The sequence below is a fragment of the Camelina sativa genome, chromosome 12 (assembly GCF_030686135.1).
Source record: "Camelina sativa cultivar CO46 ecotype springtype chromosome 12, ASM3068613v1".
NCBI classification, from domain to species: domain Eukaryota; kingdom Viridiplantae; phylum Streptophyta; class Magnoliopsida; order Brassicales; family Brassicaceae; genus Camelina; species Camelina sativa.
The window spans coordinates 21,542,434-21,558,200 of NC_141891.1; the positions used below are offsets into that span (position 1 = coordinate 21,542,434).

The 15,767-nt window shown below is 40.2% G+C and overlaps 1 protein-coding gene and 1 pseudogene across 2 annotated transcripts; both read left to right on the forward strand.

Annotated features, from left to right (window-relative positions):
- The first annotated feature begins 836 nt into the window (after positions 1-836).
- LOC147930863 (uncharacterized) lies at positions 837-4,116 on the forward strand. Its single transcript, XM_087477063.1, has 5 exons — positions 837-1,455; positions 1,652-1,872; positions 2,140-2,394; positions 2,451-2,540; positions 2,641-4,116. Exons 1-5 carry the CDS (start codon positions 837-839, stop codon positions 4,114-4,116), a joined length of 2,661 nt encoding a protein of 886 aa, XP_087333189.1.
- A 2,996-nt stretch (positions 4,117-7,112) lies between these two features.
- LOC104732453 (CLAVATA3/ESR (CLE)-related protein 44 pseudogene) lies at positions 7,113-8,073 on the forward strand (annotated as a pseudogene). Its single transcript, XR_015575248.1, has one exon. The product of XR_015575248.1 is annotated as a CLAVATA3/ESR (CLE)-related protein 44 pseudogene (transcript).
- The last annotated feature ends 7,694 nt before the right edge of the window (positions 8,074-15,767 follow it).

Sequence of the window (15,767 nt, forward strand, 5' to 3'; positions counted from 1 at the left end):
ACCAAAACCAATGGTTTTTAAATGAATATTATGAGTTGGAATTGTCAAGGTCTCGGAAATAAGGCCACAATAGGAAATCTCCAGGACTTATGGAATAAACATAGGCCAGATTTTTTATTTTTAATGGAAACAAAGCAATGTTTTTCTTTTTTGGAGCAATTTGTAGGCCATTTTGGCTATAAAATTTAAAAACTGTGGAACCGATTGGTTGTAGTGGAGGTTTGGCTCTCTTTTATAATAAAGATGCTTTTGATGTGTCAATTTTATTTGAGTCAAATCGTTTAATTGATGTTGAGGCTGTCTACAACGGTCGCGTGATTCATCTCACCTTTATTTATGGGGACCCTGTCCCGAAAAATCGGGATTTAGTTTGGGAACGTTTATTGAGAATTAACTCCAATCGGTCGACTCCTTGGTTTATTGTTGGAGATTTCAATGAATTAACCGGAAATCATGAGAAGAGAGGGGGTAAACTCCGTCATGCTTCCTCGTTTCTTTCCTTTAATGGGATAATTCGGGATTGTGGTTTTTTGGAATTTCCATATCTTGGAGATAGTTTGTCGTGGAGGGGTTGGCGGGATAAAAAACCAATCCGTTGTCGATTGGATAGGGCCTTGGGGAATGAGGACTGGCATGATTTCTTTCCGGATACGGTCACAGAATATTTACCAAGGATTGCTTCGGATCATGCTCCGCTTATGGTCAATATAGGTGCCAAGAGATCGCGAGGGAGACGAGCTTTTATGTTTGACCATTGTTGGATCGGTAAGGCGGGTTTGATGGAGACTATTTCGTAGGGTTGGAATGGGGAACAACATGAGGGTCCGACATCTTTTATGGACAAAATTGTGAATTGTCGCCGCGCTATATCTCATTGGCGTAAGGAGCAAGCTCCGTTTGGACGGGACACTATTGAGGATCTCAAACGCCAGTTGGCGGTGGCTCAAGCGGATGATGCGGTTTCATCGGGGGTCATAACTGATTTAACTATGCGTCTGCGGGATGCCTATAATGATGAGGAAATCTATTGGTATCAAAAAAGTCGTAATCGATGGATGAGGGTGGGGGATAAAAACACAAAGTATTTTCAAGCTCAAACAAAGCAGCGTAGGGCTCGCAATAGGATTACTGGTCTTTATGACAGGGATAATGTTTGGTCAACTAAGGATGAAGATATCTACACGGTGGCGGTTTCGTATTTTGAGGATTTGTTCACTTCTATTAATCCGTCTAATTTTGAGGATGCTTTAAAAGAGGTGAAGAGGGTAATAACGGAGGAGGTTAATGAGCGTTTGACAGCCCCGGCAACGGAGGCGGAAGTACGTAAGGCGTTATTCCTGATGGCTCCGGATAAGGCTCCGGGACCGGATGGAATGACAGCTTTGTTTTATCAGAAGGCCTGGAAGGTGGTCAAGGAGGACCTTGTGGCCATGGTTAACTGGTTTCTGGAAGAGGGTGTTTTTGATAAGAGTTTTGAATAGGACGCATATTTCCTTAATTCCGAAGGTGGCTAAGCCAACCCGGATGGCGGAGATGCGGCCCATAAGCTTGTGTAATGTGGGGTATAAGCTTATTTCGAAAATCCTGTGTCAACGGTTAAAAGTGGTGTTGCCTGAGCTTATCTCGGAAACGTAATCTGCTTTTGTTCCAGGTCGTTTGATCTCGGATAATATCTTTATCGCCCAGGAGATGTTTCACGGTTTGCGGACAAATCCCTCGTGTAAAGGAAAGTTTATGGCTATCAAAACGGATATGAGTAAGGCTTATGATAGGGTTGAATGGGAGTTTATTGCGGCTTTGTTACGAATGATGGGCTTTGGGGAGACATGGATATCGAGGATTATGTTTTGCGTCACCTCAGTGGAATATAAGGTCCTTTTAAATGGCCAACCCAATGGTAGGATTGTTCCCGAACGGGGTTTACGGCAGGGGGAACCTTTGTCCCCCTATTTGTTCATTTTGTGCACGGAGGTTTTAGTTGCAAATATTCAGCGGGCCGAACGGGATAAACAAATTACAGGGATTAAAGTAGCAAACAAATGCCCGCCAATTATGCATTTGCTCTTTGCAGATGATAGTCTCTTCTTTTGTAAAGTAGATAAGGCTCAATGTGGTGTTATTTTGGATATTTTAAAACAGTATGAGGCGGTCTCGGGGCAGCAAATAAATTTTGCCAAATCCTCGATTCAATTTGGTCACAAGGTGGATGACGCAGCGCGGTCAGAGATGCAGGGGGTGTTGGGGATTACCAATTTGGGTGGGATGGGATCTTATCTTGGGCTACCAGAGAGTCTGGGAGGGTCCAAAACAAAGGTGTTCTCGTTCGTTCGGGATCGGCTTCAGGGTCGAACAACGGGTTGGACGGCAAAACTTCTCTCCAAAGGGGGAAAAGAGGTGATGATCAAGTCGGTCGCCACTGCGGTCCCCACTTTTGTGATGTCGTGCTTTAGGTTACCGAAAACAATAACGTCCAAACTTACAAGTGCAGTGGCGAATTTTTGGTGGAGTACCTCAGGACAGTCGGGGGGGGGGATGCACTGGTTAGCTTGGGATAAACTCTGTTGCAGTAAGCAATTGGGAGGTTTGGGTTTCAGGAATGTTGATGCTTTTAATACGGCATTGTTGGCAAAGCAACTGTAGAGGCTGATTGAGGCTCCGGATACGCTGTTTGCTCGGGTTTTCAAGGGTAGGTATTATCGCAATTCCACTCCTATGGATCCAATACGCTCTTATTCTCCATCTTATGGGTGGAGAAGTATTACTTCCGCTAGATCTTTGGTTAATAAAGGACTTATTATACAGGTTGGTTCAGGGGAGTCCATTTCGATATGGACGGATCCCTGGGTACCGGCTCAATCCCCAAGACCACCGCTCAGCAAGGGTCCTCATAAGGATCCTTCTCTTAAAATCTCTCATTTAATTGATTGTCACACAAATACTTGGCGTATGGATAGGCTTAAGAAGTATTTTGCCTCGGAAGATGTTACTCTGATAGGGGCTATTCCTTTAGGAAGTCGTCGCATGGATGATTCCATGGGTTGGCATTATACAAAATCAGGAAAATACACAGTTAAATCTGGGTATGATGCGGAATGTTCTGCTGCTTCCCAGCTTACAACGGTCCCTCGGGCGGGTCCACAGTTAACTCCTCTGTTGGCCAGTGTTTGGGATGTCGCTTGTCCACCAAAAATTAAACATTTCATGTGGCAGGTCTTGACAGGCTGTATTTCGGTTTCGGCAAATCTGCGTCGTCGGGGTATTGCGTGTGATTCAGCGTGTGTACGGTGTGGGGCTGAGGAGGAAACAATTAATCACGCTCTCTTCCAGTGCCCGTCGGCTCGGCAGGCGTGGGCTTTAGCTCAGGTCCCGGTAGGTCCGGGTGCTTTCCCGACGGAGTCGGTGTATGCTAATGTCAATCATTTTTTAGGATCTTCTAATCCGGGTTCTCTGATAGCTGCTTTCCCGTGGCTCATGTGGTATATTTGGAAAGCGCGTAATGCTCGCGTTTTTGAGAATGTTATGGAAAATCCACTGGATGTAGTTAGGTTGGCGGAGGGTGAGGCGAATGTCTGGTTACAGGCCCAGGTGGAGGTAGAGGATGAGGATCATCCCCATACCTCGCTTGACCTTGCTTCTAGACAAAGGGGGCTCACAAGTTTCCTTCCTACCTCTTTTACTAGGTATCGGTGTTTTGTTGATGGGTCTTGGAAAGAAACAGAGGCTCTTGCAGGTGCAGGCTGGTTTTGTTCTTCACCTCATGGCCCGAGGTCAGATATGGGTGCTACTAATTTCCGACGAAGCTTGTCTCCACTCCATGCTGAAGTAGAAGCTCTTATTTGGGCTATGCGTTGCATGATCGGACATGATTATCGGGATGTGGCTTTCTATACGGACTGTTCTGATTTGGTGAAGATGGTGTCTTCCCCCCAAGAATGGCCGGCTTTCTCACCCTACCTTGATGATATCAAGATAGATCAAGCGGAGTTCTCATCCTTCTCTCTATCTCTAGTTCTCCGCCGTGCGAATGTAAAAGCGGACTCCCTAGCTCGCCAAGCGCGACTGTCACCGCAGCATGTTTTGTTTGTGAATTCTTTTCCTCCAAATTGGCTCGTTTGAGCTGATTCTATTGTTGTCAAAGAAAAAAAAAAAGACTTGTGATAATTAATCTTCTAGATCATCAATGCGTACGAAGCGTTTTTGTTTCTTTAAATCTATACGTCTTTATTTCACTTTTTAAAAAAAAAATCTGAAAACATATAAGAAAACAAAATATATGAAAAATAAGAAAGAAAAAGAAAACGAACAGTTCGATGAAGCATCACTGTCAAAAACAAAGCCAAGAATCCAAAAACTTGAGAAAAAGATTGGTGAAAATTGTTATTGGATATGTTTGCTCGGGATTTAGTGAATCTATATCATTGCAAAATTATTATCGTAAAGATTTTTTTGCGTGGTTGTGTGTGTAGTGGATGCCTGGATGGGGCCCGGATTCACCTTATAATTGTTTTTTTTTTTCATTTTGGTTAATGAAAGCAACGCTGCAATTCGATTTTTAAGAAGATTTGACCAAAAAAAAAGAAGATTTATGCAATTCGTGCATGGTGATTGGTGGTACAGTGGTCTTGACTATATATTAAACCACATGTTTATTCACTAATCATTTGAATTTCGATTCTAATGTTTAAACTGTGATGAGATGGTATTCATAATTAGTATTCACAATTGAATCTAAAAATAAAATATTAAATCTGTGTACGGTGTACCTTAAATAATAAAATTTGATTTAGTCCAACTTTATCGTCCAAGATACCTTTTTCTCTCCCTGTTTGCTTTAATCTTCTCAACCTTTTAATTTGGACTAATCATAAAAAATGTCAATCCAATAGTAATAATGTATGGATCCTGTTTTTCCTTTTTTTTTTTAAAAAAATATTCGACTAATAATCTAAGGGGGTGTATTGAAACAATGATTTTGGAGGATTTGATGGGATTTAGTAAATTTGGAATTTCTGTAGATTTTAGGGAAGTTGATATGATTTATAGGAAAATTCTTTCAAATCCCACCTAAAACCATGAGATTTGGATTTCTGTATTTTTAACTAAACAAATCCTCTCAAATCCTCCAGAATCCCTAAAACTTATTAAAATCCAAATCCACAAACTGTTTTGAATAACAGTGGATTTTAAAGTAGTTTTTAAAATCCATGATTGAATAACATAGGATTTGTAACTTTTACACAAATTAATTAAAATATCAAGTTGAATACACCCCCTAAGTATCATATGTTTAAAATATAAATATAATTTGTAAATAATTGTAGTCAATACTTTAATTATATTCAATGTTAAGAACTTTAAATGTGATACATGTTGAATAACAGTATATGTTTAAAATAAAAAGGTCCATCATTTTTGACCTTTTGAAAGCAAAATTGTAGGGAAAAGTTTGAAACGTAAACGGTAAACATATTAATATATATATCAAGAGTCTAAACAACGATAATCAAAACAAAACATCAAGGAGGCAACTTTCATGTGTTTGGTTTCTTGTGTCGTTTAAATTGCTACCAAAGCACTGCCCAAATTAAACGTCATGATTTGGAGTATGTAATTATATTGGGCAGTGCTTTGGTAGTAATGACGTTTAATTTCATCCTAATCCCAGATACATATGTAATATTAATTAGGGATTCACGCTGGTAGGATAGTTTATGCCAGAAATGAGTAGATATATATATAATATATATACGTACAGGGAATATTTTCCAAATTCTAATATGAATAAAACTTAAAATCTAGAAGATTCAAATCATGGTTATTTTAAATGCAAACGAAGATAGACAAACTAATACTACGTAAAAAGATTAATAGAATTTTTTATATATCTAAATATGGTTAGATACAAAAAAAAACACAAGACGAAGAAACAATATCCACTTTGGTATTGATATGTATGTGAAGGTTTGGAAAAAGGTTGAATCGAGACAAGAGGTAGCAGGTATGAAGTTACTGTCATCAGGGTCAATCAAACATAAATCCCACAATTGTCAATTGCTATTTCTATTCTCTTTTTCTTTTTTCCCTACATTTTCTAACCTCTATATTATTAATTAAATTTGGGTTAACTATTAGAAAAGCTACATTCTAAACTCTATCTTGCATTATACTATTAACCAATAAGAAAAAGAGTAGCTTCTGCGATAATATGTATACAGTATACTAATACACGTAAACGTATGGGAGACAAATCATGCACAGTCTGATTCCAAATCGAATAATAATAAATGAAATTTCATTTATTATTTCATTTATTATTATTAAAGGAATCACTGAATCAATGTAGCTGCATGGTTTCACCACCTGATATACACACTAGGAGGTTGATAAACACACATACATGAGAATATAGATATACGTGATAACGTAACTAGAGGATATGATTCTCTTTTAGTTATTTGTTCTGTCATAGCGATTGATGTTGACGATGTTATTCAGACAAAAATTTGGGGTCTTCACTCTTCACGAAGTCAATCAAATTATGTACATATTTGTATTCTTATTCTGGCATGCAAATATGTAAGCTCACCTTTTATTTTTATTTTATTTAATCTTTATACATGGTTTCTCTCAAGTTCATGTAAAGTATCTAAATTACACTCAAATAATAAGCTTTAAGTTGTCTAATTACTATATCAAACAAAAAAAGGAACAATACTTGACAATAAAGCTTCCAAAAAAAACAAATCCTCTACGAGATAATATAATGAATAATTAACTAAGTAAAAACAATACCAATAGCATTAGATAAGTCCCTTGACTAGCGTTTATGGGACATTCTTTTATATACACGCAAGGTATATACACGCAAGGTATATATGATCGGCAACGCATCGAATTAGTCAACATAATATTTTCTTAGGGAAGCTAGTAAAGCTACACCAAAAAGTCTTGAGAAATAAATCGTAAAGGTGAAAAAGAGCATGAAACCTTCTTTCTTTCACCTCGTTTCTTTTGCTTTATTTTTTCTTCAGCTTTCAAGATTAATCTTTGCCAATTGACCATTACACGCTTTGGCCTTTTTCTCGATATTTTCCTCTTCTTATGTGGCCTACCAAAAATTAGAAACATCATAGGGGCAAAACCTGAACAGATAGTGAATCTTATTCAAACCCTAGTCTGTCCCATGCACATGTCCACACTCTTCAAAGATGCTAACAAAAAGGGCTCTCTCGTAATTTAACTCCTCGTGACATATCTGCCACACTTTTTTACAAGTAGGTGTCCCATTTTTTTCTCAAAGGCTGAACAATTCCAACAACATCTTTATTAGCTAGCTCATCAAACCTCTCCTACATTTTCTTATTCTTGCTAGATTTCTCTTTTGCTTTTTATTTGATAGAGCTCTGGTTCATGGATATTGAGCCCTGCTTGAGGTTTTCGGGGGTGGTTTTTTTTATTATTTATCTAAATTGCATGGCAACTACAATTAATCAAACCAACACCGAGTCCTTGCATCTCCATCAATTTATCCGTTTCATTATCATAATCATCTTCTTAGCTTTCCTTTTGATCATTAGCCCTACAAGTTCCATAAGTCATCACCTCCATGAATCCTCACCTAAGAACAGTATGGCTCCCTCCAAGAGGTTCCTTCTACAACCTTCCACTCCATCTTCATCCACTATGAATTTGCGTCCAACAGCTCACAGTCAACGCAGTCGCACTTCTTCTACTTCTACGAGGAAGAGGAGGAGAGAGTTCGGAGCTGAAGTTCATGAGGTTCCAAGTGGTCCAAACCCTATTTCAAACTAGGTGGGATTCCGGTTTTAATATTTCTGGGTGAATTTGAAAGATACGTTGATATGAAAGTTTGTAATGGATGGAGAGAATTTTATCATGGATTTTTAATCAACTAGATTTCTGTGTTTCCTTTCTGATTTCTCCTCTTTGTTTGTTTAGATCCTTCGATATCATTTTTTTTAAGTTTTGAAGTTAGCAATATATAGAAAAGGAGAGACAAATATTTTCACATGTGTATATATGCATCTATATAATATAATCACATTTGTGTTTTATTTCTTTCAGAGAGCTGTATCTGTAAATATAAAATAATATCTATGAATAGGGACATGTATACATATGCATGATAAATTGCTAAAAATTAATTGGCTGGTTATTATATTTAGAGCATAATCAATCATTTCAGGTTTATTATATATAGTATATATCATATATTCTTACCAAATAAAGCCCATACATAACTTCTTTTTCATCATATATTATGGACCATATTCTTTTAATTGAAATATAAATGCTACGATAAGCAACAAATTCGATAATTATTAATAGTTAAATGTTAAGATTGGTGTTAAATCTTTTTTTAATACGTGAACAAATATAATAAAAAAATATACCTAATGGTGGTAAAATACATCCATCGATGATATAAAGCTTGGTTCCAAAAGTTACTAACTCATAAAATCGTGACATATATCATTTATATAGAAGATAAGTATCAATTCAAAATTTACTATAATATTTAAAAATAAAAAATATAAAAGTTTTAAATCTATCAATAAAAGGAAACAAGACTTATGTTTTAAGATCGTGATTATAATTTTCAAAATTTTAATTTTATCATGTTAAATTAACTTTTTTTCAATTTTTCAATTTTTATTGAGTTGGTCATAAACCCATTACAATAGTGTAGATATTGTATAAAAAAGATTTTATAAAAAATTCGTGGAACGTTTTTAAAATTTAGCAATATTCGTAGGTGACGAATGTTTGGTAAATAATTTAGATTATTATAATAATTTTTATAATAAAACATAAAAATATAAATTAGTGTATTAAGATAAAAACGAATATAACTTTTTATTAAAAATATTTATTTATTGACTTCCGGAAAGAAAAGAAAAATATTTACAACAAAATATTAATTTATTAGAAAATTTTAAAACTTGCACATCGTGCGGATCCTAACCTAATTTATGATAATATGGCAGTTGAAATGAATTTCATCTTCATTCCAATTATAGTTGATATCAATACATTTAATTTCAAATCATATAATTATGTTTATAAAAAATAATATATCAGTAGATACATAAATTTGTTTATCGTTGACATCTCTTCGCAATAACATTTATAGTCAACTCACAAGATTCAGAAAAGTTAGGATTTTTAATTTTTTTGTAGATAAAAATTTTAAAAGATTTGATGTTAAAATTTTTGTTATAGTTCTATATTTTCCATTTGGAAATTCATATGATATTCGTATTTAAAATCAATAATTTATATCAAATATATTTTAGAACAGAAAATTAAGTTTTTAATGCATTTGAATGATGCATTATTTTTTACTACACATGTACAATATATAAAAATTATTGAAATTTTTGAAAAATATAAAAGTTGTAAAAAATAAACAAAATATAAGAAAACATGAACAAATTATAAGAAAAAAAACAAAAATAAATTAAAAAATGAACAAAACGAATAGAGGATAAGTCAATTATTTATTGGTTAAAGAGAAAAAATGAGTTTTTTTACTTCTATAACATCTCAGTTGAAATAATAATTTGTTGGTTAAGGAGTAAGAATGAGTCTTTTTACTACTATAACATCTCCGTTATATAATAATTACATGGTTGAACTTTATTGTAACCTTGTCAATTCCGATGAAAGTGGAACAAAGGACTTGGATATCTACTACCCCAAACTGGATTTTTAAAACAGTTTGTTAGTGCAATTGAAGTGAACTAAACTGAATTGAATTTTCCTTACCTCATCCTCATCTATCTTGATTCGGACCCCAACATCAAATGGATGGTGAAAAACACATACATCAGCGAGTCGAAGACTGACTTCCATGTGCTTCCAAACAAGAAAGCAACAAAGACGAATGTAGGCGTGAAAAGCTGGATCCTCCAGCTTTTGACAAATCCATTCAATGGAAAGAATATGATTAACTGACTGATCTAACAGGTAACCTTCACAACTTTGTGGGCTTTACTAGTTGTCGCGTCCATTGTCTTCATCAACATCACTAGCTGCTTCTCATGGTTGAAAGCATGAACCTGCAAAAAGTAAACACATGTCAGCATCATTAAGTATATATTATATTAACAAACTATCTAACAAGCATTTTACTTACCATCCATTTTCTCGTTACCTAAACGTAATTAGTTAATTAGGATTTAGGGCTATAATCTACTAAGGAAATACGTGCTTAGTATAGGTGCAGAGAGAGCCACTAACTGCAAAGATACACCACCTAGTCCTATTTACATAAAGGGACATCCAAATGATGTTTTGCATAGTCATGTAACCTTTTGTGGCGAGTTACGGTTGATGGCGAGCTATTGTGGGTGGCTCAACACTTGGTCATCACAAGGGTTAAAAAGCCTAAGTGATGGCTAAAGTGGTGGGAGTATCATCAATGGACTGGCTAGGGGCCTGAATGTGTTTTAGGTCCTCGGCCGGATCGTTGTTGATCATTCCCAAGTGGCATTACCGGGTCGTTCTTGGACGGTTTGGTCCTAGAACGGTTCAGGAGCGTTACAACGGTGGAATCAGAGCATGGTTTAGGTGCCTCGCCTACTCGTACTTTTTTTTATCGAGTCAAAATGGTCACATAAGGCACTTAGGAATCCGGTTTGTTCAACACTTTAGGTAGATGGGATTAAGTACCTTGCTATCGATGGATGCAGATGTCTGGTCGAGGTTCGGGAGGAGCTAGATCGAGAGAATCTTCACCAGAGCGAGGGGAGAGTTGGGAACAACCGTTTGGGCAAGAGGACCATTGGGGTTAACCGTTTGAGCCAGAGGAATGGGGTTCGCATGAGAGTAATGGGCCAAAGTATGATGATGAGTATGTCTACTACACACCAAGTGTTAGTGACATGTACAATTGGGGATGGGAATATCCCGGCGACACACCAGTGTACTCTCCAGTGGCGTCTGCGCGTTATGATACGCCAGAGTTTATGTATCCGCAAGCTCCACGGCATACACCCGTCGAGCAGTACGTGGCACAACCGAACATGGCTATGCCTGGTGGAGACCAAGGAGGTCCGGAAGGAAGTACCAGAGTACCAAGAACATCGGAGACTCAACAGACTCTCTCGATGATTCAAACTCTCTTAACTCACATGATTCACCAGCAGCAGCATCCGACTCAAGGAGACCAGCTAGCTGAGACGCCGATGGGCCAGTTCGTGAGATTGGTAAAAATGATGAAAGATCTAGGAGTCCGAAAGTTAAAAGGAGAGACGGATACCATGCAACCAGATCGGTGGCTATGTGATCTAGAGGTGCACTTCGACACGTCAGAATGTCCTATGGAGTACCAAAGGCGCATAGCAGTCAACTTATTAGAAGAAGACGCATGAGCATGGGGGGATAGAGTATTTTCTCGCTACCGTTACGTGCCAATAACGTGGGAGACATTCAAAAAGGAGTTTAAGAATAAATACTTTTTTTCTGAGTCACGCGATCGATTGGAGGAGAAGTTCTTGAGGATAGAACAAGGAGAGAGGAGTGTCCGCGAGTTTGGACAAGAGTTCTCCAGACTACGTAAGTACTTGTACAACGGAAATGACAATGAAGCATCAATGGTTCAAAGGTACCTCAAGGCACTTCAACCAGAGATTTTGAGCAAGTTGCAGGCAGTGACATATGCGACTGTCACCGAGCTGGAAGAAAGAGCTGTGAGTGTGGAACAAGGAATTGAGTTAGAGAAAAGAAAGAAGAGTCAAGAGAAGAAGGAAGGGACAACGCAACCAGGAAGGTTGGAGAACTCACGAAAGAATACAACCGAGTTTAATCAGAACTGGAACAGTAACCGGGGAAAAGGCAGTATGGTTGTGAACCAAGGTGGACGTACTGCGGTGAATATGGATCCAATAGGATGTTTTCTCTGCGGACAGATCAGATATTTTGCCCGATACTGCCCAACGAAGGTGAAAACTCAGTCCCCAAATCAAGCAGTTGTTACATGCTTCCTTTGTGGTGAGACCGGCCATTACACGACCTCATGTCTGATGAGGCCAAACAAGCCAAACGCCACACCTCCAAACCGAGCTTCGCTTGCGGCAACTGTGAAAGAACCCCAAAAGAAGAAGCAAGCAACTCCAGCTAGTGTTTATGCCTTAGGTTTAGAGCCGACCCAACCTTCAGGACCTTGAAAGGTCCCATAACAGGTTAGTCTGGGTTCTAACCTTCTTGTTGAGTGTTTTGTGTGTTGGATGTTGCATGCATATTTATTTTATCATGCATTTAGGAACATTACTGGTGGGTGGTAACCCCACGCATGTATTGTTCGACTCTAGGGCGACCAACAGTTTTGTGGCAACTGGAGTGGTTAACCAGATTGGGAAAGGTTTTGAGAGTGTGGAAGTGTGTGCTGAAGTTCACATTGCCTGGAATCAACCGCCGTTGATTGCCCAAAGAATGCTGAAAGAGGTTTTAGTAGATTTGTGTGATGAGAATTTGCCAGGTAATCTTCTAGTTATTTGATGTCATCCTGGGTATGGATTGGCTGTCAGAGTTTGAGGCGGTTTTGGACTGCAGTAACAGTAGAGTGGTTATGGAAAGAAGAGGTCGGACTCGGACACCTCTAGTTTTCCATGGGATCAGCCCGAGCAGAGGGGCGTCTTTTACATCAGCGTTGCGAGGTTGAAACTCGACTGATGAGGAGAGTGTGTACCTTGTCACCCTCACCGCTGTTGGGGGAGATGACATGAAGGACTTGGAGGTCAAGGATATTAACACGGTCAAGGATTATGAGGACGTATTCCGACCGTTGGAAGGGATGCCTCCACAGAGGAGTCATCCATTCACCATCAACCTAGAGCCGGGTGCAACCCCAATTGCGAAGGCACCATATCATATGGCCCCTGCTGAGTTGGCAGAACTCAAGATGCAATTGGAGGACCTGTTGGATAAGGGATTTATCCGATCAAGATCATCACCTTGGAGAGCTCTAGTGTTGTTTGTCAAGAAGAAGGATGGTAGTATGCGGTTGTGCATAGACTACCGTGGGATTAACAATATCACTATCAAGGACAAGTACCCACTTGTAACATCCGCGAACCGGATTTTGTGATTTGGAAAGGAGTGTCGATCGACACCCTAGTGGCATCGATCGACACCACTAATTTCTGGGTTCGGCCGGTTTGATTTATTGTCGAATTGGTTCGGTTTGGTTCAATTAAATGCCTAAATCGTGTTATAAGCGTCTAAGGACGAGTTTAAGGGTTTTTGGGGAGTTATTTGGTCGCCGCTTAGTGAAAGAAAGAGAAAAAAGAGTGAGAAACGTTTTTGTGACTTTCTGGGCTTGTTCTTGGAGTTTTTGGAGAGATCTGAGGCTGTAGGAGGGTTAGTTGTTGCTGGAATCAAAGGGGGAGCTTCTGGAGGTGTTGTTTCCACGTTTCTCAATCCAATCTTCCTGTTCTTGAGGTGAGTGCTTGACCATGGTTGATCTAAGCATGAGATCTCTCTTGTTTGTGTGTTTTCTTTGTTGTTTGTGTTGTTTTGTTGCTTGGGTTCGTTGCTTTTGTCATTCCCAGTGATTTCTGAGGTAATTGGGTGAGTTTGGAACGGATTCGGGATGGTTTGGAATCGGGATTCGTCGTTCGTGTTCGCGCAGTTCGCGTCTGCAGATATGGCATCGATCGACACCATTTGAGCATCGGTCGACACTTTTGGTTCAGCATCGGTCGACACTTTCTTGTGGCATCGGTCGACACCTTTGGTTCAGCATCGGTCGACACTTTCTGGTGGCATCGGTCGACACTAGTCTCAACCGAGAGTTGTTTTCCTGGTTTGATGTATTGCTTGTGTTTTGTTTGCTTGCATAACTTGAGGGTCTCATATGCTTGTGTGTATAACCCAGTAGATGGGAGGACGGCCTCACTAAGTATTTATGATAATACTTACGCATCTCAATTGTTGTTTGTGATGTGCAGGTAAAGGAAAAGTGTGATCGTGGAGTCAAAGTCGATGAAGAGGAGGATGTTCTAGAGGCTTGATTGATTGTGGTCTAGCTGTTGTTAGGTTGCTAGATTAAGTCACTGGAACATTGTAGGATGTTAGCTTTTGGTTATTTCCTTGTTTTGGATTTGGTGTTATTGGTTATCGGATTATTTATGTTGGAATTTTAATGGATTAATGGAATTGTTTTATTTGGTTATCCGCGGTTATAGATTGTTGTTAGGATGTTAGTGGGTATGGGACCACTAGTAAATTAAGGTATAAAAAAAAAAAAAAACGGGAAGGGTTGTTTCATTTTGGTATCAGAGCCCTTACGGTTATAGGTCTAGGGTTCATTGTGCTTTTGCTGTTGATGTTTAGGATTCCATGCTATGATTGATTGTGTGAGTCGGTCAATTGAGTGTGGCATGAAGTCCTAGAACATCCTCTTCGAGCCTGTTTTGTGATTCCACGGTAAGTTGTGTTTTTGTGTATTGGATCTATTGTTTGCTTAGCCTTCTGTTCTTGGATGATATAGATGGTTAGGGGTGAGGATGCTGTTGGTCGCGGTCGTGGTCGTGGGCGTGGTCGTGGTCGGGGTCGGGGACGAGGTCAGGTTCCTGAGGCCAGTGTGAGTGTGACCCAGAGCATGGCCAGTGAGGAGGTGGCGGAGTCCCAGGTTCATCCTAGTGTGTCTGGAGACCAGGCTGGTTTGGGTGACGGCAGGGCGGATGGGCCCGGTGTCGGTCACGGTGTTGCCCCGGGTGTGGGGGTTGCAGCGGGAGGTGCTCCAGGCAGGGAGGATGTCTTGATGGACTTGCTAGCTCAGGTTTTGCAGCGACTTCCAGCAGTTGTGCCGCCAGTGGTTGGTGGGCAGGATCCAGTAGTGCCGCCAGTGGTTGGTTGGCAGGATCCGGTAGTGCCGCCAGTGGTTCCAGCGGTGCAGCCTGTGGCGAGTTAGCAGGCAGGTGTGCAGCCGGGGGCCGAGGTAGTGGATGCTCAGTATGTGCGGATGATGGAGCAGCTGCGGCATGTGGGAGCAGGGTATTTCTCAGGAAGTACCGATCCGAGTGTAGCGGATGAGTGGAGAGAGCGGATGGAGGATATTTTCCTTTCGCTTAGGTGTCCCGACCGGTACAGGGTGGATCTGGCAGTGTTTTACTTGTCAGGAGATGCTCGTGTGTGGTGGAGGTCGGTGATAGCACGGAGAGTGCAGCGGGGTATGTCTTGGGGAGATTTTGTGGGGGAGTTTAACTCCAAGTATTTTCCTCAGGAGGCTCTTGATCGTATGGAGGCACGGTTCTTGGGTTTGACTCAAGGGGACCGAACAGTGCGGGAGCTGGATGCAGAGTTCAGTCGGCTTGTGGGGTATGCAAGCAGGGCATGGGAGCCAGAGGCGGCTCAGGTGCGGAGGTTTTTGTTGGCTCTGCGGGATGATTTGAGGACTCGGTGCAGAGTGAGGAGCTATGCTACGAGAGCAGAGTTGGTTGAGGTTGCAGCTGGGATAGAGGATGACTTGAGGTCACAGGTGGTTGTGGTCAGTTCTTCGGTGCAGCCACAGCAGTCTCAGCCGCTTTCTGTTCCTAGCAAGGGCGGCAAGCCTGCGCAGGGGCAGGAGAGGAAGTTTGATGTTATAGAGAGATCAAGGCACGGGGGTGCGAAATGCTTTGGGTGTGGTAGCAGGGACCACAAGGTGACTAGCTGTCCACAGAGAGGTTAGCAGCGGGCAGTGACAGAGCAGCGGGCGGTGACGGAGCCGCGGACAGATACTCGGGTGTGTTACTACTGCA

Excerpts from the sequence above, each read along its gene's own strand:
- LOC147930863 (XM_087477063.1), top strand. The coding sequence starts at position 837 with ATGGACAAAATTGTGAATTGTCGCCGCGCTATATCTCATTGGCGTAAG. Across the intron at positions 1,873-2,139 it reads TCACCTCAGTGGAATATAAG|TATGAGGCGGTCTCGGGGCA; the intron begins GTCCTTTTAAAT and ends ATTTTAAAACAG. Across the intron at positions 2,541-2,640 it reads TCGGGGGGGGGGATGCACTG|AGGCTGATTGAGGCTCCGGA; the intron begins GTTAGCTTGGGA and ends AAGCAACTGTAG.